Raw genomic sequence first — 23,730 nt, 5'->3', positions numbered from 1 at the left:
ACCTCGTCTTTGAGTTCATAAAGAAGTATCCCTGAAGTATTCTGAAGCTTTAAATGTTCCAGTCAAGCTGTTGCATCATCAATGGCATCAAAGAGGTCAGAAATGCTCTGACTAACTCACGATTTTTACCTAGAAACTGCAGCACTGCCTTCCTGCCCATCTCAAACCAGGCTCTCCATTGGGTCGCCCCCTAGGGGCTGGTCAGGGTCCTACACCTGTTAGCCAAGTGGTCGGACAGCAGTTCAACACAGGAAAATGCACATTAAAAATGCCTCGAAGGTAATTGTTATTGTGTCTCATCGTTTCCTAATGTTTAACTCTTTCAGCACCGCAGCCTTGTAAAGAGGTGAAGGAAGCAGTCTAACAAAGCAGACTACAGCAGTTAACTGGTGAATGTACCACCTGTGATGAACACTGTGCAATCCCAACAGAACAGAGATTAACTTTAAGTGGTTTATTTTTTTATTTTTTACACTTACTACCAGAAGTTCAGTATTATGAGAAAAACTCACATAGAATGCACTGGATGCAAGAACACAGAATCACCCGCCATAGCACTGTCAAGGGCCTCCATAGACAGACAGCGGACAGCTGCAGTGAATTCTGTTCTCCATAAGAAAGCCCTCACTTGTGAGCTACACATTGCAGGCGTTTGTCCACAATTTGATATCTGCTATTCCGATTTCGTTCCTGTGATTTTCCATTTGAATTGTAACCCAGGCAGTCGTGACAGCACATGGAACTCAATGCGTCTGCAGCAGACTGTGTGCACAGGTGCAGGCGTACCTGTAACATGCTTTTGTCATTCCACCTGACCAGCTTTAACCGTCGCACTGCCCAGCACTTTCTCTTCCTGTAATTACTGTGTGCAAGAGCAAGCACGTCTTAATGATTTTAACTCGAGACTTTCGTTTGGATAGGAAGATACCGTGTTGTCTGGCAAGGGAGCATCTCCAAATTGTAAGCATGACAAGCAGTAAGGGACTGTATACAAATTACCACTTTCCCCGATAAATGTATACTGGGTATTGCAATATTTCAAAAGTTAAAATATGGATTTGTTTTTTAGAACCCCTTTTTTAGTTGAAGGGATGTTCCAGGAGGGCTGGTCTCTGGTACCTCTGGTTACTTTAAAGTCCGATGTCTCGATTATAGATCTTTCAGTGTCCCACACATACATGATCCCAGTACATTTTCCCACATGTTGTCTTGTACACAGAAAACAAATCACTCTGCGTCTGGCACAAACCACTTTTGAAAAGAAAGTTTACACTTCTTGCGAAATAAAACGCACATTTGTAACGAGATACATATTTCCTGTTTTTCCGTTGTTCAAACTAAAGAATCGACAGGCAGTAGACAAGACAGCCGTCAAAAGAAGCTGTGAAAAGGGGGCCTGGTTTTACTGTGCCAGCAGGCATCGTGTTGAGAAAGAGAGTGCGCCAGCTTTGAGCTGTTTAATGGGCCTCACATTAAAATAAGTGCCTGTTTATGTGGAGTTCATGTTTATTAGCGGCTTAATACAGAGGAATTCTGGTCATTTTGCACAGTAATTTTACAGTTTAGCTTAAAGTTAATCATGTTGTTTTAATAGGTTTTGAACCAGCTATTACTTACACCAGGCAGAGTGTTAATGCAAGGCTTTCACTACTTAACTCCCATGTCCAGGCCCTTGTTGTGTGTAATGGTTGAGCGTAGGCAGGCAGGCAGGGAGGCAGGCAGGCACTAAGACCTGAGGGATCCTACAGAGAGCGGAATGACACTAGGAGTCCTCTGACTAAGTTTCAGTGCAGGCAATTTGGGGCTGAGTGTGAAAGTGAATGGCTGAGTCTGGCCTTTCCACACACACAAAAACAAGAACAAAGTCTTGGGGAAGCACTCGGATAACCGACCAGGGATTACTGCACCTGTGGACCTTAGTCTTGGCTGGAGAAGGGAAGGAAAACTGAGGTAGGTAACTTTGAAGGTGTTTGCTAACCAGTATTTACCTGTGTGTGCGTGTGTGTGAAAGGGAAGGCTTGTCAAAAATGCAATCATTTACCTGTCAGATGTTTTTACAGCACATTTGCAAGGACTCCTACATTTAAAAAAGATATACTGTACACTATATTATAGACTTACAGTACAGTGTGTTTTCGTTTGTTTTTTTTGATCAGGTTTTGCACCAAAATCCACTCAACAGAATATAAGTTAACATGTTCATACAGTAAATGTCTATTTGTTCCAACTTGTCAAAGTTTCAGTAAGAAACCAGTACCGCTGCTACTCCTGTAGAATGATTTGGCACCTTCTGTTTGAAATTGCCACTCTTAAAGAGGTAGCCACAAAGTTTAAAGACGTAGCCACACAGTTTAAAGCAGTCACATTACCGCGACACCAGCAGCAGCTTCCCTGCGGGATACCAGTTGCTGTTGAGACAGGAACCCGTACTTAAAAAAAGCAGCACTCCAACAACAGACCTCTGTATTTTACACAAGTTCAGACTCTATATGAATTGGGTGCTTTTCCAAAACAGGACAACAATAATGAACTATGTGAGAATGCGGACAAGCGATGGAATAATACATGCCACAGAAGCTAATGTCAGCACTGTTCAATTATTCTTTGTGAATATTTTTTTTAAAATATAAGACTGTTTCTCAAGACTGCAGTTCAGCCAGCGTATACCATTTCCATGCCAAAATGAATGCTATAGTATAGTGTCCCTGATTGCAAAAGCATATGCAATTATCCTGAATCTTTTTCATGCTTTGCCATTGATTTCATATTACACGCATGTGATGTGTATCTTGCATGTGATGCTAATTGTTACCAACTGAAGGAATTCACTCTGATTATGACTCAAAGTGTGACTGATTGTGTGCAGTCGGGTATTAGGTATCACTAATGTGCGTTACAATTTAAGGGGAGTCTGTGGCTGTGATCTCCATAGTGTTTGTCTTGCTCTCTTCACAGCGTAGTCTTGTGCTGGCTCCACCTGGTTCTAGTTAAAGGGGCTTAAGCAGAAATAGGGTGTTTGAAGTCGGGACTGTTTTTTTTTCTCCCTTGCTTTGTGGCTCACTTGTAGCGTTACGTTTCAGACCTTCAGTTTATGAGGTGTTTTAGAGAAGGGGTTAGCAGCCATTGTCACGAGAGTTTTAACCCACCAGAGATGCGTTCAGGGGACGGTCTGTGGAGTGCTAAAACAAACTCATACTCCAGGCCTTAGTCTATGGCATGAGCCCCTCAAGATTAGCCCAGGATTCATGTTTGAAGTGCAGAAGGAATATAAAGATAACAAGGGCTACTAGCCTGGCTGGGAAGGCTGTAAGGCGAGTGAAAGAGACATGGCGGTTTTTAGTGTGCGGCTCCGGGTTTGAAAACCCCATCTGTAAAATGCTGAACCCCACGCTAATTTGAACGTGATGTAAGAATCTACTTTTAGAAATCATTTGCAGACGTTGTCACTGCATTTAGGATAATCCATAAACACTCTGTAATTGAAGTATTAATAAAGTATTTGTAATGATATCGAGTTGGGGATGGTGACTTGAAAGCTCACATTGAGAATGGAATTGATATTTTGCAGTCAGTGCCAAGTTTAAACCCATTTTTTCAGAATTGAAAAAAAACCCAAAACAAAATCATTTTAAAAATGGTGTATCTCCCAAGAAAACACAATAAGCAGACCGCAATTGCAGCTCCTGCCAAAAGTCTTGCACAACCCTGCGGAATAATGTTACGTTAACATATTGAATTACACACTGCTTTGGAGTTTTCCACATACTTAACAAAAAACTGACAAATTAAAAAATGTGACATTTCAAAATCTAACATGAAATACTGTACTGCTATGATGACTGCCAGTAGACTTTTGCGAAGTCATTGTGTAGCTTCTTAGATTACATGATGTTAAATAGAAGATCTAAATTATGTTCATATATACGTATATATACACACACACACTGTATAAGACTACAGTATATAACCATGTATAATGACTGATGGAGGTATTACCACTGTTTTTACTGCTGGTTTAATATGTTGTTATTGTTCACCAAAGCATGGAACCTCTTAATTATGAAATCAGATCCACCGTGTAAAATAGGGGGAGAGAAGAGAGAGCAGAGAGGAGAGGGGGTAGATAGAGAGAGGAGAGGGGAAAGGGGAGAGAGGAGAGGAGGGGTAGAGAGAGAAGGGAGAGAGAGGAGGGGTAGAGAAAGAAGGGAGAGAGAGGAGGGGTAGAGAGAGAAGGGAGAGTGGAGGGGTAGAGAGAGAAGGGAGAGAGGAGGGGTAGAGAGAGAAGGGAGAGAGGAGGGGTAGAGAGAGAAGGGAGAGAGGAGGGGTAGAGAGAGAGAAGGGAGAGGAGGGGTAGAGAGAAAAGGGAGAAAGAGGAGGGGTAGAGAGAGAGGGGAGAGAGAGGAGGTGTAGAGAGAAGATAAAGTGGGAGATATAGAGGGAAAGGAATAAAAGGGAGGGGGACAGGAGGGGAGACTGTATTAGAACAGCTCTCTATGGGCTTGTTTTCTTGTCTAAGTAGGGAGCAGCCCTCGTCACACCCACTCATACTTTAGCCAAGGGCTCACTTCTCAGGTAAATATTTCTGTAGTTAATCCCACAATCTGTATTCACAGGTACTGAAATGGACAAAGAAACTGAGAAGGAAATACAGGCAGACATGCAGGCTGACAGACAGACAGACAGTCCGACAGACAGACAGGCATACAGACAGTCCGACAGACAGGCAGGCAGGCAGGCGGGCACACAGACAGCTGTACCATGCTACAGAGATAGACTAAATCAATTGTAGAAAGATTTAAAAAAAAGTGGAAAACAGATTGCATGCAACAGACACAAAAAAGTGTGCCTTTTCTAACCAGGCAGACGGCATGATATATATATATATATATATATATATATATATATATATATATATATATATATATATATATATATATATATATTTAGATTACACAGCAGGAAGGTGGCTTTGGTGTTATGAAATTATCTTGCAGTTTTCGTAGTTTCTGATAGATTGCTTGGCTCTGCTGATAGTATGATGTGTAATAGTGTGCTAACAGTTTTGTATGGGTGATGCACTGCTGTATATATTAATGTATACCCGTAATAATGAGTCTTATTAGGAGCCCAGTGCAGACAGACAGGCTGTCACCAGCTCTTCACTGGCAGAGGAAATGATCAGACTAAACAAGAACCTGCTCCATCATCACAAGCCCCCTCCAGCCTGTCATCAAGTGAGGGCTCCTAGCACCCCCACTCCTGCGCACTTATTAGGGTCAAGAGCTCGTAACGAACACGCTGCTAGCATACCCCCCTGCTCACTTACCAGGGTCAAGAGCTCGTAACGAACACGCTGCTAGCATACCCCCCTGCTCACTTACCAGGGTCAAGAGCTCGTAACGAACACGCTGCTAGCATACCCCCCTGCGCACTTACCAGGGTCAAGAGCTCGTAACGAACACGCTGCTAGCATACCCCCCTGCTCACTTACCAGGGTCAAGAGCTTGTAACGAACACGCTGCTAGCATACCCCCCTGCGCACTTACCAGGGTCAAGAGCTCGTAACGAACACGCTGCTAGCATACCCCCCTGCTCACTTACCAGGGTCTGTCACACTCCTTGGGTTAAAGGGCTCCTAATGAACACGCATGGAGATCAGTTATCAGGCACGCTTAAAAGCGAAGCTTCATTACACAGTACTGCTGTTAATTGCATGTATTGGATACAATTTCCACGGCCAGGGGAATAACTACTAGCCCATTTTTGATAAGTTTGTGCCATTAAGTGCTGAATGTGCTGCACTAGCTGGATTCAGTTGAATAGTAATACTCTCCAGTATACATTTCTAAGGGTCAGAGTAGACAATGCCGACCACACAGCAAGGTCGAGGTCATCTCAAAGCTTCTGTAGGGAAGCAGTGGAGCGTGTTCATTTAAGAATGACTCAGTGCCTTCAGGCTTATTAAGGATAAGCACAATAGCCTCCCAATAAGCTTGCAGTGCAACACCACAGAGGACAGAAGGGCTCCTAAATCAGGACTCATAGTGTGTAAGAGGTACCAGCTGATTCATTGTCTACACCAGGTGGTCAAACCACGGCTCGCGAGACGCACGCGGCTCCCGGGAGGTTCCGGGGCGGCTCCCGGGAGGTTCCGGGGCGGCTCCCGGGAGGTTCCGGTGCGGCTCCCGGGAGGTTCCGGTGCGGCTCCCGGGAGGTTCCGGTGTGGCTCCCGGGAGGTTCTGGGGCGGCTCCCGCTGAAATGCTGGGCGACGCACACTTTGCAGCTCGAATGATTAACTATTGATCAGAGTTAATTATTCTTTCTTCTCTCGCTCTCTCTGCTGTTTCTTTGAGCCTGCATGTTCACTGCTAGGATATTTCATCCCTTGTTGAATTTCGACACCGCTCGCTGCTGCCTGTGTGTTTCGATCACCAAGTGAAAGCCAGATGTGCAGTTGACAGTAAATTTCATAATTTTGAATTAAGGGCTCGTTCGTTTCGTGGAGACAATGGCATTGAGTAAATCCTTCATGAGTAATAAACAAACATATGAGGCTTTTAACCAGACAGAGACGAAAGAGTTTTCACTGAAAACAGCAGTAAACCGGTGTCTCATCTGCAACAAATCGCTTACACACTGCAGTCTGTACAACTTTCCATGAAGTGTCTAATTCCTGTGTATTTACATAGTAGTTACTTAGTAAATACCTGGCTATGTACACATAATTGCAATGTTATTATGCAGAGTTACAGTGCACTTAATTTCTCATTTTTTTTGCATAACCCTTTTCTGATACAATTGTGTACTTGCATATGTCGTGCAAAAAGATTGACACATTAAGTACATTGTGCGTAATAACATTGTAATTATGTGTAAGTGCTTGTGTATTTACTCAGTAACCACTATGTAAATACACAGGAATTAGAGACCAATGTATTTCAGCCAACAGGGATACAGCGAAGGTAAAGTAATGTGTTTCTTCTAAACACTGCATGGAGTTCTGTATCTTTTACAGTTTCTGACATACACTACAGTAGTCGTCTATTAGGTAATGAAAGTAAAACACCCCCTGTGTCTGCCGTCCAAAGGAAAACGTTCAGATTCCTGTTGGTATGCTGTGCGGGATCAGAAACAGATGCATCCTGAGTGGGAGGGAACATCGAAGGAAGCATGTGAAAGGTTTTACCACGCTATTATTTTTACAACCCTTTTTAGTGTTGAAAATCTTCAGTCAAACGCAAGCTAAAAAGGAATATTTTTGGAGGATCTTTTGACTTGCCATTTCATGCAATGATCATGTTCTGAATCTCACATTTTATGAAACTTTGCATTGACATTTATTACAATGACATATTTTCAAACCTCATAAACCTATTTTACAAGCGTGTCTATGCTTCAGCGTGCTTTAGCTATACTTTATTACACTTTGCTATACTTTTACTGTGGGGAAACATTTGCATTTTGCAGATGTCCTTTGTTTTTGCAGCTGTGTTCCAACATGCTGAATCAAAGGCGTCCAGCAATGTACACTGACAGGTCTACAAGTTAACATTTCATTTGGAATTGGAATTTGGAATCTGGAATTCTGCAGGTTGACAGATGAGCAGCTCCAATATTTTCTAGATCACTTTTCCAGGCTGGAAAGCTGGCCAGTCTAAAAGTTTTGATCCCCTTTCCAGGTTCGAGGCGTTGACAGACACTGTAGAGATGTTTGCTCCTGTCTTTTGTAGAGAAGAGACAATTCACTTTTTCAACAGGGGCGCTGGTAAGTGTAAGTTGAGATGGATGAATAATATTTTGGAAAGGCTTGTATTGATTCTGGATGCATCCACACAACGGGTTTGGGGTCAGTGGTGTTTTCAACAGTCCACTTCAAGTTTAATTAAGCAACAAATGTACTAAAACCTTACAGAATCAACATGCTAATTTTGTACAGAATATACGCTGAATAATGCATTTCACAAATCAAATCTTCCGTGTGACAAAACCCTTTTTATTGTGCAGGCAATTCAACGGTAAAACCTGATACAATCCAATTGCAACCCCATTACAACACCAGCAGCGTTTAACAAAAACATAGCAGAAGCAGAATATATTTAAAAGGCCTGATCCGTAAAACACCCAAACAATCCCACACCTTTATTACTGTACAACAAACTCTGTGAGTGTGCTTCGACACACAAGACAGGGAGAATCGACAAGAGAGATTACACTAGGGTTCAGAAATGCGATTTTCCCTTTACGACATCTGTATTGCCTGTGCTGTATTTAGAACGTGGGGGCTGGACAGACGTTTGGCTTCAGTTTCAGATAACATGACATAACAGCAGAGTTCAAGCCAAACATTGGATTAACTTTGGAAAGAGTTTTTATTCCTTTGGTTTGCGTATATGTAGCCATTGCTCTCTGCAGAACGAAGCCACTCTTAAGAGGCATTGTGTCAGCAAACAGCATCACAATTGGGAGAGACTAATGACATAACTCCCCAAATCTTTCTTGTGTGCTGCACACAAGCCATGTGGACTGGACAGGTGTGCCTCCTGTAAGACAGCATGGCATCTTCAGCATGCAGTACCCTTAACAAGGATCACCGGCACTAACTGGAATGGTTCCCAACAATAATTGGCTGGGAATTAATTCTAGTGTTTCGGTTCACCACTGGGAGACTTTTAATAACAGCACTGCTGTCAATATTAAAGAGACATTTCAGAGTATCACTCGGGTCCAGGGTTTGTGGTACGGAAAAGAAAAACTACAATAAAGAACAACAATCTAGTCCTGTCTGGTTGTCTGTTAAACGCGAGGCTCTTGCTGCAGAATTGTGCTGAGGTGGTGACCCGTAGCATCTTGACATTAGAACCTCACGTGCCCTCAGGACTGGAATGGAGATCTAATGGAAAGTTGTCACATTAAGAGGCGAAGCTCCATTAACAGGTTTTGCTTTCAGTGCACCTCCTGCAGATGACAGCGTGCTTGATGCCATCCTGTTGGTTATCTAATCTATAACACAGCAAAGCCATCATCACCCCAGCTGAAGTAAAAACATTTCATTCTCTGCAGGAGCAGAAATCCTGGGCAGCCAGACAGTCAGCACTCTTTCAACACTGAAGAATCACTGTCTGTGCCCAACCGCTACTCCTAGATTGATAAAAAGGTTTGGAAACTTTATAGATATAAATGTATACGTACTTTATAGACATTATATATCTGTACTTTTTATGAGACTTCGAATGAATACTTGATTCTATAATTCATTTGAAGATGACGGATCACTAAAGCCTGCTGGTACTCCTCTGCAGTCCCACGCTACCTTCTCAGTATCAGGGTGTGTGTTAAATTGCATTTTTCTGTAAGTTATGCCATACCTAACTGATGAATTTTGACGTGCTGTACAGACAGTGTGTCAGGCGTGCAGGCAGATAGACAGACAGGCAGGCAGGCAGGCAGACAGACGGATTTTGATCCAGTCTGATTTCGCTGTAAGTTCTGTGCTGTGGTTGAGAAGACAAGAGAGACGTCTCTTCACTAGCCAGCTCTAAAGCCCTCCGGCTCATAGCGAACACTGTAGCCATTGTTACAAGTTTCTCTGTCAGCTTCAAGCAGTGTAAATGAGAGAAAGCACACTCAATGTGGAGGTTCACAACCCTGGCACTTACTGCAGATTGTCATGGTTGGTTTTGAGTGGAGCCAAGAATGGAGATAGCTTGTTCAGAAGGTATAGAAGGACTGCTTAGACTACAGAACACAAGCTGAGGAGCCAACACATTTCAATGGCAGTGGTTCTTTTTGATAGGACAATGGCAGCACAGTGGTCAGCTGCAGTGGTATCAGTGGATTTGAGTTGCTCGGTTTGTGAAAGCACAGGGCTGCAGCGTGGAAGGTAGTGGTTTGGGTAGCTCAGTGGTTAAGCGCTGGGCTGCAGCGTGGAAGGTAGTGGTTTGAGTAGCTCAGTGGTTAAGCGCTGGGCTGCAGCGTGGAAGGTAGTGGTTTGAGTAGCTCAGTGGTTAAGCGCTGGGCTGCAGCGTGGAAGGTAGTGGTTTGAGTAGCTCAGTGGTTAAGCGCTGGGCTGCAGCGTGGAAGGTAGTGGTTTGAGTAGCTCAGTGGTTAAGCGCTGGGCTGCAGCGTGGAAGGTAGTGGTTTGAGTAGCTCAGTGGTTAAGCGCTGGGCTGCAGCGTGGAAGGTAGTGGTTTGAGTAGCTCAGTGGTTAAGCGCTGGGCTGCAGCGTGGAAGGTAGTGGTTTGGGTAGCTCAGTGGTTAAGCGTTGGGCTGCAGCGTGGAAGGTAGTGGTTTGGGTAGCTCAGTGGTTAAGCGCTGGGCTGCAGTGTGGAAGGTAGTGGTTTGAGTAGCTCAGTGGTTAAGCGCTGGGCTGCAGCGGGAAAGGTAGGTGACCACATGTGAGATATGGTTTAAACAGCTGTCCTGTTGTTTACTTAATGAAGTGTTTACATTGCTTATCATCATCAAGATAACATACACAGCATAGTTTTTATATTCTATATAAATACTGGGTAACATTCCCAAGCCTCTTGAGTGTGTGTGTATATATATATACCTAACCGCAGTGAAATATTGCACTATATTAGACACACTGAAGAATGCTCGCAGACAGACAGACACACTGAAGAACGCTCGCAGACAGACACACAGACACACTGAAGAACGCTCGCAGACAGACACACAGACACACTGAAGAACGCTCGCAGACAGACACACAGACACACTGAAGAACGCTCGCAGACAGACAGACACACTGAAGAACGCTCGCAGACAGACACACAGACACACTGAAGAACGCTCGCAGACAGACACACAGACACACTGAAGAACGCTCGCAGACAGACAGACACACTGAAGAACGCTCGCAGACAGACACACAGACACACTGAAGAACGCTCGCAGACAGACACACAGACACACTGAAGAACACTCACAGACAGACAGACACACTGAAGAACGCTCGCAGACAGACACACAGACACACTGAAGAACGCTCACAGACAGACACACAGACACACTGAAGAACGCTCGCAGACAGACAGACACACTGAAGAACGCTCGCAGACAGACACACAGACACACTGAAGAACACTCACAGACAGACAGACACACTGAAGAACGCTCGCAGACAGACACACAGACACACTGAAGAACGCTCGCAGACAGACACACAGACACACTGAAGAACGCTCGCAGACAGACAGACACACTGAAGAACGCTCACAGACAGACACACAGACACACTGAAGAACACTCTTAGACAGACAGACACACTGAAGAACGCTCGCAGACAGACACACAGACACACTGAAGAACACTCACAGACAGACACACTGAAGAACGCTCGCAGACAGACACACAGACACACTGAAGAACACTCACAGACAGACACACTGAAGAACACTCTTAGACAGACAGACACACTGAAGAACGCTCGCAGACAGACACACAGACACACTGAAGAACACTCACAGACAGACACACTGAAGAACGCTCGCAGACAGACACACAGACACACTGAAGAACACTCACAGACAGACAGACAGACAGACATACTGAAGGGAGACTCACAGAGAGAGAGAAGAGACAGACACTGAGCTGCAGGCAGGCAGTGTGGTTTAGTGGATAGAGCTGATGGACTGGGAGGGAGGCAGTGTAGTGTAGTGGTTAGCACTGAGGGGCTGGGTTGTAGGGTAGTGGTTAGAGCTGAGGGGTTGGGTTGCAGTACTGAATCTTGTTTATATTGTAAGATTCCACAGTAGTTCAATAACCCTCTTTAAGCAGAATACACAAAAGACTGAATTGTGTCAAATAATGAAAAAATGTATGTTGTTTGTTTTGCTTTGTATTCAAAGCGCTTTCATGCGCAGTGGGCCAGGAACGTGAAGAAGACGGCTTTCTTAAACAGAGCCTTCCGTTGCTTTGCACCATGCCAACGTTGTGTAAGGCAATCTCTTGCCAATGTTAAATGAAAATCTTCAGTAAAATACGATCCTGCCAGTAAGTGTTTGTTGACGACGACAACAGCACAAGCATGCGCACTCAAACCCCTAGTAAAATGTGCATTGATCAGCTTCCAATGGGTCTCAGCGCATATGAATGACACATGCCAGAGGCCTGTCTGTTAATAGAGGGTACTGTACCTTACAGGATGGGATAGGATAGGTTCTACTGTACCAACACTGTGTAATGGAAGCTTTCCTTCACAGCTCTGTGAAACCATGCAGTCCTGCTCCTCTCTCAAGCAGACAGGCAGTTGTTAAACTGTTTGTGGTTGAGTTTGCTTGATGATCATTTCCGCTATAGCTGGAACCAGCGGCATCATGTGCCCTGACCAGGGTTCAAACCAAGGCCTGTGAAAGACAGAATCAGCCAGTGAATTAGTCTGCCGCGTTGTTTTTAGGAACATGCCATTAACAGATATTTCCTGGAGTCCTTTCTGTATGAATGTGTCTGTTCTTGCCAGGACCAGAGGGGCTTTGTTTTGAACTGTTATGAAGAAATGCTAGTGATTTATTGAACACTCTGTGAGCTGAACCAAACATTTTTTGAAAATGTCTTATATTTATTTAAACGTCTGGAACCTCTCAAAGCACTTCTCTAAGCTGGATTTGTGTCCTGCACTCAAGACTGTGTTCTTGTGAGCTACAGCTAGGATATACCGGCTATTGTACTATAAGGTAGGGTGTGGGGTTCTCTTTGTGTTGCAGTTTGGGCGAGAGGGTACGAAAAACTGATCAAACTATGCAAAACATTTCCGTTATAATAACAGGCACTGGGACAAATATTCAAATAGTCATACGAACACTGCCTGCCATGTTTTCATGTGTTAAAAAAAACAGAATTTATAACTGACAATATCAAAAAGATACCATGTAACGCTAACGTTCTTATTTCTGCAACGAGGTGCCCGAAACCGGGTTTAAAATGTACTGACGGATTAGATCCGGTCCTCCAAACTGTCAGTTTCCTCCTCGTGATCCTCGAGTCGCTCTCAAATGTATTTGAAGAAGAAAGCGTTTGAACCAGCGCTCAATCCCTCGCGTACCTTCAGGATTTCACTTCTTTGGCATATCGTGAAGCCTCTTAATTACACATTGCAGGTTAACGGACTATAGCAAACGAGCAGTCATGGGTTTCTGTCATCTCTAGCGGCTGCCAACGTCCTCGTCATCATCACCCATCATCGCCTATCCTATTAAATGAGTTCATATTTCATCTTTGTAATTGTGTTCTACCCTTTGTCCATTCATACGGTAGTTTACAAGAATACCGGTTCTCGTTCATTTCCTGATGTTAGGATTGGTAATGTCATCAGCCTGTCACAATCCTATTTAAAATGCTTGTATTCAATCCTGATGTAAATGTGTTCGCCTGAGCCGATCCTCAGCTCCAGTTCCGGTCAGAGATACAAGGGTGACACTTTCCATGAAGTGGCTCTAATTCCTGTGTAATTACATAGCAGTTACTTAGTAAATCATACACGTGTGCCTCCACATCATTACAATGTTATTACACACAGTTATAATGCACTTGACGTGAAACTTTTTGCAGGATATTTGTAAGTACACAATTGTATCAGAAAAGGGTTAGGGTTAGGTTTAGAGTCAGGGGTAGGATTAGAGTCAGGGTTAGGGTTAGAGCATGCAAAAAGACGTACACATTAAGTGCATTGTAACTATGCATAATAACATTGTAATGATGTGTAAGCGCACATGCATTTAATAATTCCAAGAGCTGTAAATCTATCATCTGATTAAACATTGTAACCTTCTGAACAGCTCTGAACTCATAGTCAAAAAGACTTAAAGAGTAAGTAGTGGGGTTCCGAAAAATCTACCGTTACACGTCCCGGCGTGCTGTTACAACTGTTTAACACGCCTGGAATGCTTCCTTTCATTGTTAACATGCGGAACACTTTTTACACGTATAACTTTCAAGTCTGTTTCAAAGCTCTTTTCAAAATGTCCGATCTTGTGCACTGGGGTTTGAGATCTGTCCTCTTAAAAATAAAACATAACAACAAGTGCTCTGGCTTTTCTGTTCCGGGCCACATCATGGGTCGTTATTGCTGTGTGACAATGTGGGCAATAATCCTGACACTATCAGTGCACTAGAGCAGACATTTGAAACAGACTTTCAGGTTATACGTGTAAAAAGTCGTCAGTATGTTAACAATGAAAAGAAAAATTCCAGGCGTGTTAAACAGTTGTAGCAGCACGCGGAGACGTGTAACACTTGATATTTATTTCAACGCTGCGCACAGTGTCCGGTTTTCGGTTTCTCAGTTTGAGTGAGTCTTTCAGTTCTACAGCCGCTGATACTGGCAATCTCTTCCCTCGCTGTCGCTCAGTGTGGGCTGCACCTATGTAAGGAATCCTGAAGGATTTTTCTTTTTTTCAGTGTTTGTACTGGAAACCACTCAAGCCCCGAGGAAAGCTACACAGCGCTTAACTCTCTGATTGCTATGTCAACCTGTTCTGTTAATAAGAAAGTGTTCTGGGATCGGTCACGCTTCGGGCTATTTGTAACCTCTGACGATTTTAATTGGACTGACAATACTGTTTACCACATTGTAGTACACACACACACACACACACACACAGGAGCCAGTGACTTGTTTAACACTAACACATCACATGATTAAACACCATTCGAAGACTCTCCCAGTCTGAGGACAGTCTGCACACTGGCCTCTGAAGACTGATTAACAACAGGGGCCTCTTCCAGCCCCAGCCCTCCTGAGACTCTTAAACTACAGCTTACCTCTGCTTCAGACGGAAACGCATCCAGTACTAGAGCCCTGGAACCCAGTGTACTGTAATAACAAGCACTTATATTGCGCTCATATTTACTGCTTTTCACTTACAATCTGAATCGACAGGGCAACCTGGCACCCTGTGGATGCCTGTTGATTCTACACTGTGTACTGCGCTGTACAGAATACTTTCACGCTGTATGAAAACCCAGCGCGGATACTGTGTGGTGCTGTCTCTGCAATGCTGTCACCTGGCTTCACCCAATAATAAGCTGCACTGGAGAGATGCAATTGTAATTGAAAGCTACGTCTCTACTAGCAGACTCCTATAGGGGGTTTGACTGCTCCCATGGTGAGATATTACCAGTGCTGCACAGGTGCAGGACCTGGGCATGAAGTCCATTGAGGTGTTTTTACCTGTAGCAGAGAAACCAGGTAACACACGAACCAGTGCATTTACCTTCTGCAGATTAATGACATGCAAACCAAGGACTGGCCATGTTGAGCTCAAGGGTGACATTCTAGTACAGATATTGATGCTTTTTATTCATTAAGAGATCCCGTTTTTCAAGATGCCAGCATTATCGTCATATCAAAAAAAAAAAAAGAATGATGAAGCTCATTTAAAACCGTGGCAAACCAGGGTAAACTGTATCAATGAAAACTGAAAACCATACAGTGCAAAAATACTGTGGTAAACTTTTATAACTACTGCTTTCAGGATAGTTTTTTTTTTCTAAGAATCACAGTGTTTATAACCATGTTGCCAGGCACAAAATCAGTTTTACTCTAAACAGAAAAAGACTAGACAGTTTCTGGCTTTGTTAAGAGCACTTTATCAAACACCACAGCGTTACTCTACAAGAAGAATCTTTTCAGCTGGCTACACTGACAGCTTGTGCACGATGCATTTGGCTTTACTGATCTGTGCTGACAAATGTTTAAGATAGGACTGAAGACAGGCATGGGATGCTGTAGAATGAGGTAACTGGCTGAACTCAACACAGCGCCTCATTTCAGGCTGGCCCACCATTTATCCTTATCACAGCCTTGACTCCACAAGGTGCTGGAAGGTGTCTCAAGGGACATTCATTGAGTCATTAATATTCCACACAATACGTGCAGAGAGGCAGGCAGAGGATCGGGATGACGAATGTGTCGTCCAAGTTCATCCCAGACTTGCTCAATTCATTCAGGGAAGACGGACAAGTGCATTACAGTCTTGAAAGCAGACATCATCATCATCATCATCTTAATAATAATAATAATAATAATAATAATAATAATAATAATACATTTTATTTATAAGCGCTTTTCAAGTGCTGTACAAGGATACACACAAAAACACATGAGAATACATAAAAAACCACACAGAACATCAACCAAGCAACTACAAAAATGATACATTAAAAGCCATGATAAAAAAATAATTCTTTAAAACGAGATTTTGAGCAAAGAATTCCACAGTCGTGGTGCTGCACAGGTAAGAGTCCTGACTTCAGGTAAGAGGAGTCCTGCCTCAGTAGATCTTGCATTGCGTGTTGGGGTATACTCACGCAGTGAGTCCTTAAGGTAACCTGCAGCAGCCCATTCAATGCCTTATATGTAAGTGGCAGGACCTTAAAATGAACATTTCATAGGGAGCCAATGCTGTGTATACAGGACTGGAGTCATGTGCTGAGATAGAGTTTTTGTTAATACCTGAGCCTCTTCAGTACCTTAACAGATCACCCTCCAGGGCAGCACTGTTGGATTGGCTTGATCCACAAGGATGCCTCAGTCAGGTAGAGCGGTCCAGAGCAGAGCTGTCTGTGAGAGAACGCCCCCTGTGTGCTGGCAGACCAGCCTCTCTCTCACCCCCACAGGAGCTGATGAAAGGGCTGCTGGCAGTGGCGCGTGCTGCACCTGCAGTCTGGAGGGGATTGTAAACACTACCCTGAGGAGTGCTGCTGGGAGCGTGACAGCTAGCTCATGCCAGGACAAAGACATGACGAAACTGTTTGCCAAGCTAAGGGATGTCTTTCAGTTTCATCTCGGCTAATCTGGCAATGTGACTGACATTGTTACATTAGCAGAATCAGGAAAGGGCCGGATTGCTGTAACTGTAACAAGAAACGGTTCAGCGGGAGGTGCATTCAAGGGAGTGTTGTTTGTTTATTGGGCAAAAACAAACAACACTTGCACACACTGCACCTCCCTGCTGCACGTCACTTTCAGTCATGACGGGTAAGACTGTTGATCATTGCATAGTTGTAGTTCGGTGTGAGGAGCAGTAAGGTCACATTTTGTTGCAACAGCAAAGGTTTCACTGAAACCAATGCAGGGAAACACTGTAAGGAATTGGATCTGCAAATGAGTGCACACAACACTAATTGCTATGTTAGTAAGTTTCCATGTATTGATTCCACTTGTCGTCAGACACAACAATGCAGCGCCTAGTTATGAAGAGAAATCAGACAATGACTTCAAGTTCTGGGAGAGCGCTCGGGTATGGGGATGGGCTGTCGTCAGCAGAGGACTCAGGCAGCTGGGGGGGCGGGGGGGCGGGTGGGCAGGGGGGGGTGAAGCTCAACTTTGTGAACTCTGTTTACACTTTGTTTTCCAAGCAATATCTAAACACTGTCAATTTCATGACATGAGCTGCAGTGTTGTTCCAGACACAGACCATACGTCTCTTCTGCAGAAGATGTACCCCGCTTTATCAATTCCCCTTTCCTTGCAGCTGCGCTCGAGCACAGCGTTCTCAAGACTGCTCCTGATGTTTGTTTAACCCTTTGTTGACAACACCCCCACTGAACTGATGGACTCCCTGATGAAAGCGTTGCCCGAAACATTTGTCAGCTCGGTTTCTTATATTATTTTTTACGTCAGATTTGTCATCACCTCAGAACAAACAGTGTTGTAAACTTGGTTTTACTGCACCAGTGGCATCTGGGAAGTGTAAGCAGCTAAACAGATGGTGGTTGAAGTCTCACTGTTGGCACTAAAAACCAAACATGTGTGTAATGACAGCTTTGGGACGCGATTGGATAACCCAGAAAGTTTTTAGTGGGAGATTTGATTTCTACCTTGAAGGCTGGATTTAATTAGAGCTTTTTACTATACCTCATAACATCATATATAATCTATTAAGAGTATCTAAAATGTTGATATTATATAGTATTTATAAGTGAGTAAAATGAGATCCGTCTATGGTTGGGGAGTACGATGTTGGTACGACAGGAATAGAGATGAGACGTGGAGTGGAGTTGGGCCATTGAAACCTCCTGCCTAATAGATTCCAATAGTAAAAGCATAGCAAAGTCTAATGAAGCATAGTGAAGGCATAGGCATGGGAAAGCATATTGAAAACATGGCAAGACATGCATAGCGCAAGAATGGGATCAGCATGGGAAACCTGCTAAGAGAACTTCTTGAATTGCAATAATGACTTGTTTTGTGAAACACGCAGGACAGGTTTTACTCTGTCTTTTAAAATATGCCCCATCGTGCCTTGAAAAACAGTACAAGGATCATGCCATGGTAAAACTGCACACATACAATGGTAAACTTTTAGAAGGACATAGGGGGGCAGAATGACATTGGTGCATGGTTTTAGCTATTTGCTGGTCCACCAGAACATACGTTAGGGTTGATATGTGGATTGCTTGGGGGAGTCGTGGGGTTGGTTGTACCACTAGTGAATACAAGGGGGAGACAAAGACCTTCAACAGCTAGTAGAGGGGACCTTTGCAAGGTGGTATCCTGCAATTCACTGCCCGGCTGCTATTAATTAACATCTGTGGATCTGTTAAGAGAAGACAACGATCCCTGGGGTGACCACATAGCTCCAGACTCACTAGGACAGTTTGGGAGGGACAGTTGGCCGCAATGCATTCTGGAACTTGTAGTCCTACAACCATGAAATAAAACAGATAAGGTGAATGCATTCGCTGGAATAATAAAATGCCGAGCTGTGACGTGTGTCTTGTTCTGCAGGCGGGGTGTGGAGAGCAGCTCAGAGAGGGCAGCCCCGATGGCAGGCTGCTGTGACACTGCCTGCACGCGACGCTCGCTATAAGAGCCCTGCGGGGAGCACACTTCACCTGGAGACAGTGCACAGGTGAGGCAGGGAATGCAGGGAACCTGGGTGCGGATGTGGATTCTGCCCCCTAGCAGAACAGGATTAGAATGAGTCTTGCTCCCCTGGAACTTGTAATAACCTGGGTGGTATTAGAGATGGTTTAACTCCTTATATAAACTTTCTGTCAGCTTTTAAAACAAAACCACACACACACATAAACAATACCGTAGGTCGCATGTCTAGTGATTTTAGTATAAAGGAACGACTTCCATATCAGAATTAAGATTGCAAAGATTGCATGACCAATTCCATCTGCAAAGAATGCAGTCAAGATGGCGTACAATCACAGGCAAACTGGCTGTTTTCCACGAGGAAAAAGGGAAGATGAGAGCGGTTGGCTGTGCAGGAGTTGTTTATTATTACTAGCAGTCTGTGCTGGACAGCAGGGATATCTCTGAGCTGTGTGTCCCAGCCAGCAGCCAGTGGATCTCAGCTGATACCCCTGAGCACATCGGCTCATGGCAGAATTCCCCCAATCCTGCATTTCGAAACCGTGCTCGCTTTAGAAATGTTCTCGTGACAAAATCTGGCAGTGTGGTGTCTTGTGTGGTGTTGCTTTTATGGCTACTGCTGACCCCTAGGGGTGAAGTGAAGTAACCGCAACAGAAAAACAAGCCTATATATATATATATATTTATACACACACTCACACACACACACACACACACACTGTGCCCTCCCTTGAAAACAACATAAACAGCTCACAGCCTCAAATCAGTTCCCACAGTGGCCCCATGACAGCGTTATGTCAGGTGTTCCCGTTTTGTGGTCTCCTCCTCGTTCTCTATATATTTAGTAACAATAGAGAAGCCTGGAGTTCTATCTGCGGAAAGTTGTTGTTGAGGAAATGTATGAATGACATCACTTCCCTGGTGACCGGGCCTGCCTGTGCACGTTTCATCAAACCAGACTGACGTGACATTAAACTATTAAACGAAAAGCTCTCCAGGCAACGGAGCGGGGTGCAGAGATCTCTCGCGCTCTGAAATGTTTGGGGTGTTACGGCAACAAAGTGAGAGTTCCTTTCCGTTGTTTCAAACTTTAATTCCCCCCACTCCGATTAGTAACCTCAGTAAGTCAGAAATCGCTTTTTCCTTTTGCTGAGGTCACACTGCATGGACGAGTGGAGTCCTGTCAGTTACTGTATAGCTTGCATCGCAGTGTGTGGCTCTTTTGATTGAAGCTTCATTCAGGTATTTCAGTAATGCATCATAGAGGCGATGTGATCGACACCTTCTGCACTGGTACTAGCCGGCACACCCTGAAGCAGAGCTCACTTTCTGACATATTTCTGTAACTCCTCTTAGTGACAAGACAGCAGATTTCATTTTGACCTACCTTAACCCTACAGAACGAAGCTCCCATACTTACAGAACATGCAACACTCCCCTGGTAGAGAGAAGCTGCCCAGAAATACAGAACACTAACAAAACAGGAAGGGAAACCTCCATTTCTGGAACTGATACAGGACTAGACGGTACTGATACAAAAGCGATGGGAGTTTGTATCATTCGACTCTGTTTGCCTGCTTTGAGATGACTCTCCAGATCAACCGTCCTCGTTCCAATCATGTGACAACGTGACCTTTCAACCCTGCCAGCCTCTCCCACTGGCTCTTTAAATGACCCATATACTCCCTTATGAAAGTTCACCATAGCAAAAGCACAACAAATAAAGGGAAAGCATGGTCAAGCATGTAAAAAATAGCAAGGCATTGTACAGCATATTAACAAACAGGGCAAACCAAGGCAAATCCTGGTAAATGCATATTATAACCACAGGGAAAGTATGGTAACGCTGCAGAAATACCTTGCAAATTTACAATGGTGAACTCTGATATGGCCTGTGACTGTACAAGAATAGCATATCCCATAGTCGCAAGGACGATCATAGGTGTAATAAGAATCATGAAGCTTGTATCGTGAGTTGTTCTTTCCATTACACAGTATTTATACAAAGTTAATGTATACTGTACCGTGCTAACCTGTCTATGGTGAAGTAGGACCAGCTGTTGAAGCAGTTTTCTAAGATTTGTTTTTGCTCCAGGGCAAACAGAATAAAAAAAAAAACCTGTTAATGTTGCAAACAAAAATGCAAGCTCTTCAGTTTCCATTCTGAGTCTGATTTGCCAAGAATTTGTTCCAGTGAAACAACTTACTGTAAAACAAACTCATTTACTGGTCTAAGAAAACTGCTTAGAATTTGGTTTAGTTTTGTATCACTAATATGTTGTAATAATCTACATTATGGGGCTGCTTTTCAAAGTGTTTGATCTCTAAAGTGCGCATTTCTGGGCAAAAAATAAATTTAAAGATTTTAGTATTTTTAACATGCACGTTGACGGCCATCCATTTTTCCGTCACACTGATAGCTCGAATTGTGAATGTACAGCCATGGCGAGAGGGTGTAAGTGACTGACATAGTGTGCACATGTATTACAACACCTCAAGATTTATCATTGATATCCTTTATATACCCACCTGCATGAAAACCTCATGGGGGTGAGAATTTCAAATTCCGCTCAGTAATCAGTGAAACAACAGGCGCTCATGATGTCTAAAAATGTTAGAGCACTTTGTGCTTTAATTAGGCATCTTAAACAGCTGCTAAACAGTCTCCTGCGTTTTATAATGCGTGTGGCTGTGTGTTCCTTTTCTCTTTTTAAATCAATTGCACATGTGGGCCTATTAAAGTCGTCAGTTAAACTAGACTATCACTAATTGGCCAGTTTTCCCAGTTTTCCCAGATTTTCAGTTCCAGTGGTTTGATTTCATGTGCACAACAAAAACAAAGCTGCAGAAGCAATGGGGTGTTGCAGTAAATGTGCTCACTGCTGGATTCCTGTATTGTAACAAGGACAGCATGTTTAGCAGGCGTATCTAACTGTCTTGTCCTCTACAGGACGGGTGCCCATGTGGTCGTCGACACTGGTCCTGGTGTTTCTGATCGGCGTCCAGGCTGTGTTGAAGTCAGAAAGGGATGCCAAGGCGGCAGGGGCTGGACTCTCCTCCGGGCAGCAGGGGGCGCCGCACACGATGATGGCACAGCTGGGGAACAGCAGCAACCAAAGCCGGTCCCGTGGCCAGACCCTTCACTCCCCCAACGGCACCACCGTGGACCCCAAACTCTTCACCAAGCGGCGCTACCGCTCACCCAGGGTGCTGTTCAGCTCTCAGCCACCGGGGGAGGAAGGAGCGGAGGCCCCGACGGGATCGAGGGTGAAACGGAAAGCCAATCCGGCTCTGCACCGCGGAGAGTATTCGGTGTGCGACAGCGTCAGCACCTGGGTGGGCGACAAGACCAAGGCCACCGATATCAAAGGACAGGAAGTGAGCGTGTTGGCGGAGGTGAACATCAACAACACGGTCATCAAGCAGTACTTTTTCGAGACCACCTGCCGGAACGCCAAACAGGGCGGGGCTGGCTGTCGGGGGATTGATCGGAAGCACTGGAACTCCTACTGCACCGACACACACACCTTCGTGCGCGCCCTGACCGTGGAGAACAAGCTGGTGGCGTGGCGCTTCATTCGCATTAACACGGCCTGCGCGTGTGTGCTTAGCAGGAAGTCATGGAGACACTGACTGATTGACTACTGCCCTGGACCCTCCCCCAACCCCCTCTCTCCGGCCAATGAAACAGCACCACAAACTCAACTCAAAGTGACCCGTATACCCTCTGCTCCCCAGCCCTACCTCAGTCTGTAAATTATTGTGTTACGTTGTTTTAAGTTATGAGGACTGCATGTTATATTTAAAGTTTATACATCTGACAAATCCTTACAAAAAAAATAGCATTTTTTCCTTGTTATTTATTAAACACTTGTGTACATGCTTCTGGGGTCGTTTTTTTGTCTACTCGAGGTTTCATAATAATTTGGGAGCGATAATATGTTTTTAAGTGTAGTGATCCTAATTCAAATAAATGACAAGGCCTGTAATGTTTGCTCAATGCACTTAAAGACAAATCTTCGCTCTTATACACCGTTACTTTATAGAAAAATACCCGAAAACTTGTTCCGTTTACTTTCTTTTACCTGAATAAATCTCGACAGTTTTGCTTTTTACTTTCTGCACTTGTCTCCGCGGTTGTCGTGGTGACACACACACACAAAAAAAGATTCCCACGTTCTGCAAAGTGTTCATTCCAGAGCCAGCAATCAGCAAACCCTAAACAGACCTGCTCTGGCCAATGATCCCCTGTCTCTAATGCCAAGGAACCGCTTACAGCCATCTGCAACATTGAAACAACAGCAAGTGATCTAAACAGTGCAGTCAGGTTTAGCGTTCTGCAACCAGTAACACTGATTCCTGTGTATTTACATTGTGCTCACTTCGTAAATGCATGTGGACTTACACATAATCACAGTGCTATTGCACACAGTTACAATGTACTTAAGGTACTTAACATGTCAATCTTTTTGCATGAGATATGTAAGTACACAATTGTATCAGAAAAGGGCTTTGGTTAGAGCTAGTGTTTGGGTTAGGGTTACAGCATATACAATTTCAGTCTGAAGCTTGCATACACAGTATATAGGTTAACATTGTATTGCTGGCAAGCACCAAGATCATTACTCAGCTCCAGTATCTGGCAGAAATGTGCATGGAAATGTGTTTTTAATTGGATTCTGCTGCTGGTATTGTTGTTGCTGTTTGACAGGAAGCTCCGGGGGGTTAAAATCTCTAGAGACACGCAAAAGCACGATGCTTTTATCTTGCTTCTCTTCGACGCAGCCGCAGAGTAGGGCCTCATGCACACACACACACGTGCACACGCACGCACACACAAATGCATGCACACACAAATGCATGCACACACATGCGCACACACATGCGCACACACACACAC

At 44.2% G+C, this 23,730-nt stretch overlaps 1 protein-coding gene across 3 annotated transcripts; it reads left to right on the top strand.

Moving 5' to 3' along the window:
- The first annotated feature begins 1,609 nt into the window (after nucleotides 1-1,609).
- On the top strand, nucleotides 1,610-22,989 carry LOC117965946 (venom nerve growth factor-like). 3 transcript variants are annotated; one of them, XM_059004321.1, is made up of 4 exons: nucleotides 1,611-1,950; nucleotides 9,062-9,155; nucleotides 18,735-18,858; nucleotides 21,781-22,988. In XM_059004321.1, the coding sequence occupies exon 4, from the start codon at nucleotides 21,792-21,794 to the stop codon at nucleotides 22,461-22,463; it is 672 nt and encodes a 223-aa protein (XP_058860304.1). In that variant the 5' UTR covers nucleotides 1,611-1,950; nucleotides 9,062-9,155; nucleotides 18,735-18,858; nucleotides 21,781-21,791; the 3' UTR covers nucleotides 22,464-22,988. The 3 variants fall into 3 exon arrangements, with proteins under 3 accessions (XP_058860305.1, XP_058860304.1, XP_058860303.1); XM_059004320.1 differs by lacking the exon at nucleotides 9,062-9,155; XM_059004322.1 differs by lacking the exons at nucleotides 9,062-9,155; nucleotides 18,735-18,858 and having other exon boundaries at nucleotides 1,610-1,950; nucleotides 21,781-22,989.
- Nucleotides 22,990-23,730: the final 741 nt, after the last annotated feature.

Source organism: Acipenser ruthenus, chromosome 29 (genome assembly GCF_902713425.1).
Source record: "Acipenser ruthenus chromosome 29, fAciRut3.2 maternal haplotype, whole genome shotgun sequence".
Taxonomy (NCBI): Eukaryota; Metazoa; Chordata; class Actinopteri; order Acipenseriformes; family Acipenseridae; genus Acipenser; species Acipenser ruthenus.
Note: the sequence above shows the minus strand (reverse complement) of the source record. Positions and strands in the feature narration are given on the sequence as shown.

Excerpts from the sequence above, each read along its gene's own strand:
- LOC117965946 (XM_059004322.1), top strand. The coding sequence starts at position 21,792 with ATGTGGTCGTCGACACTGGTCCTGGTGTTTCTGATCGGCGTCCAGGCT.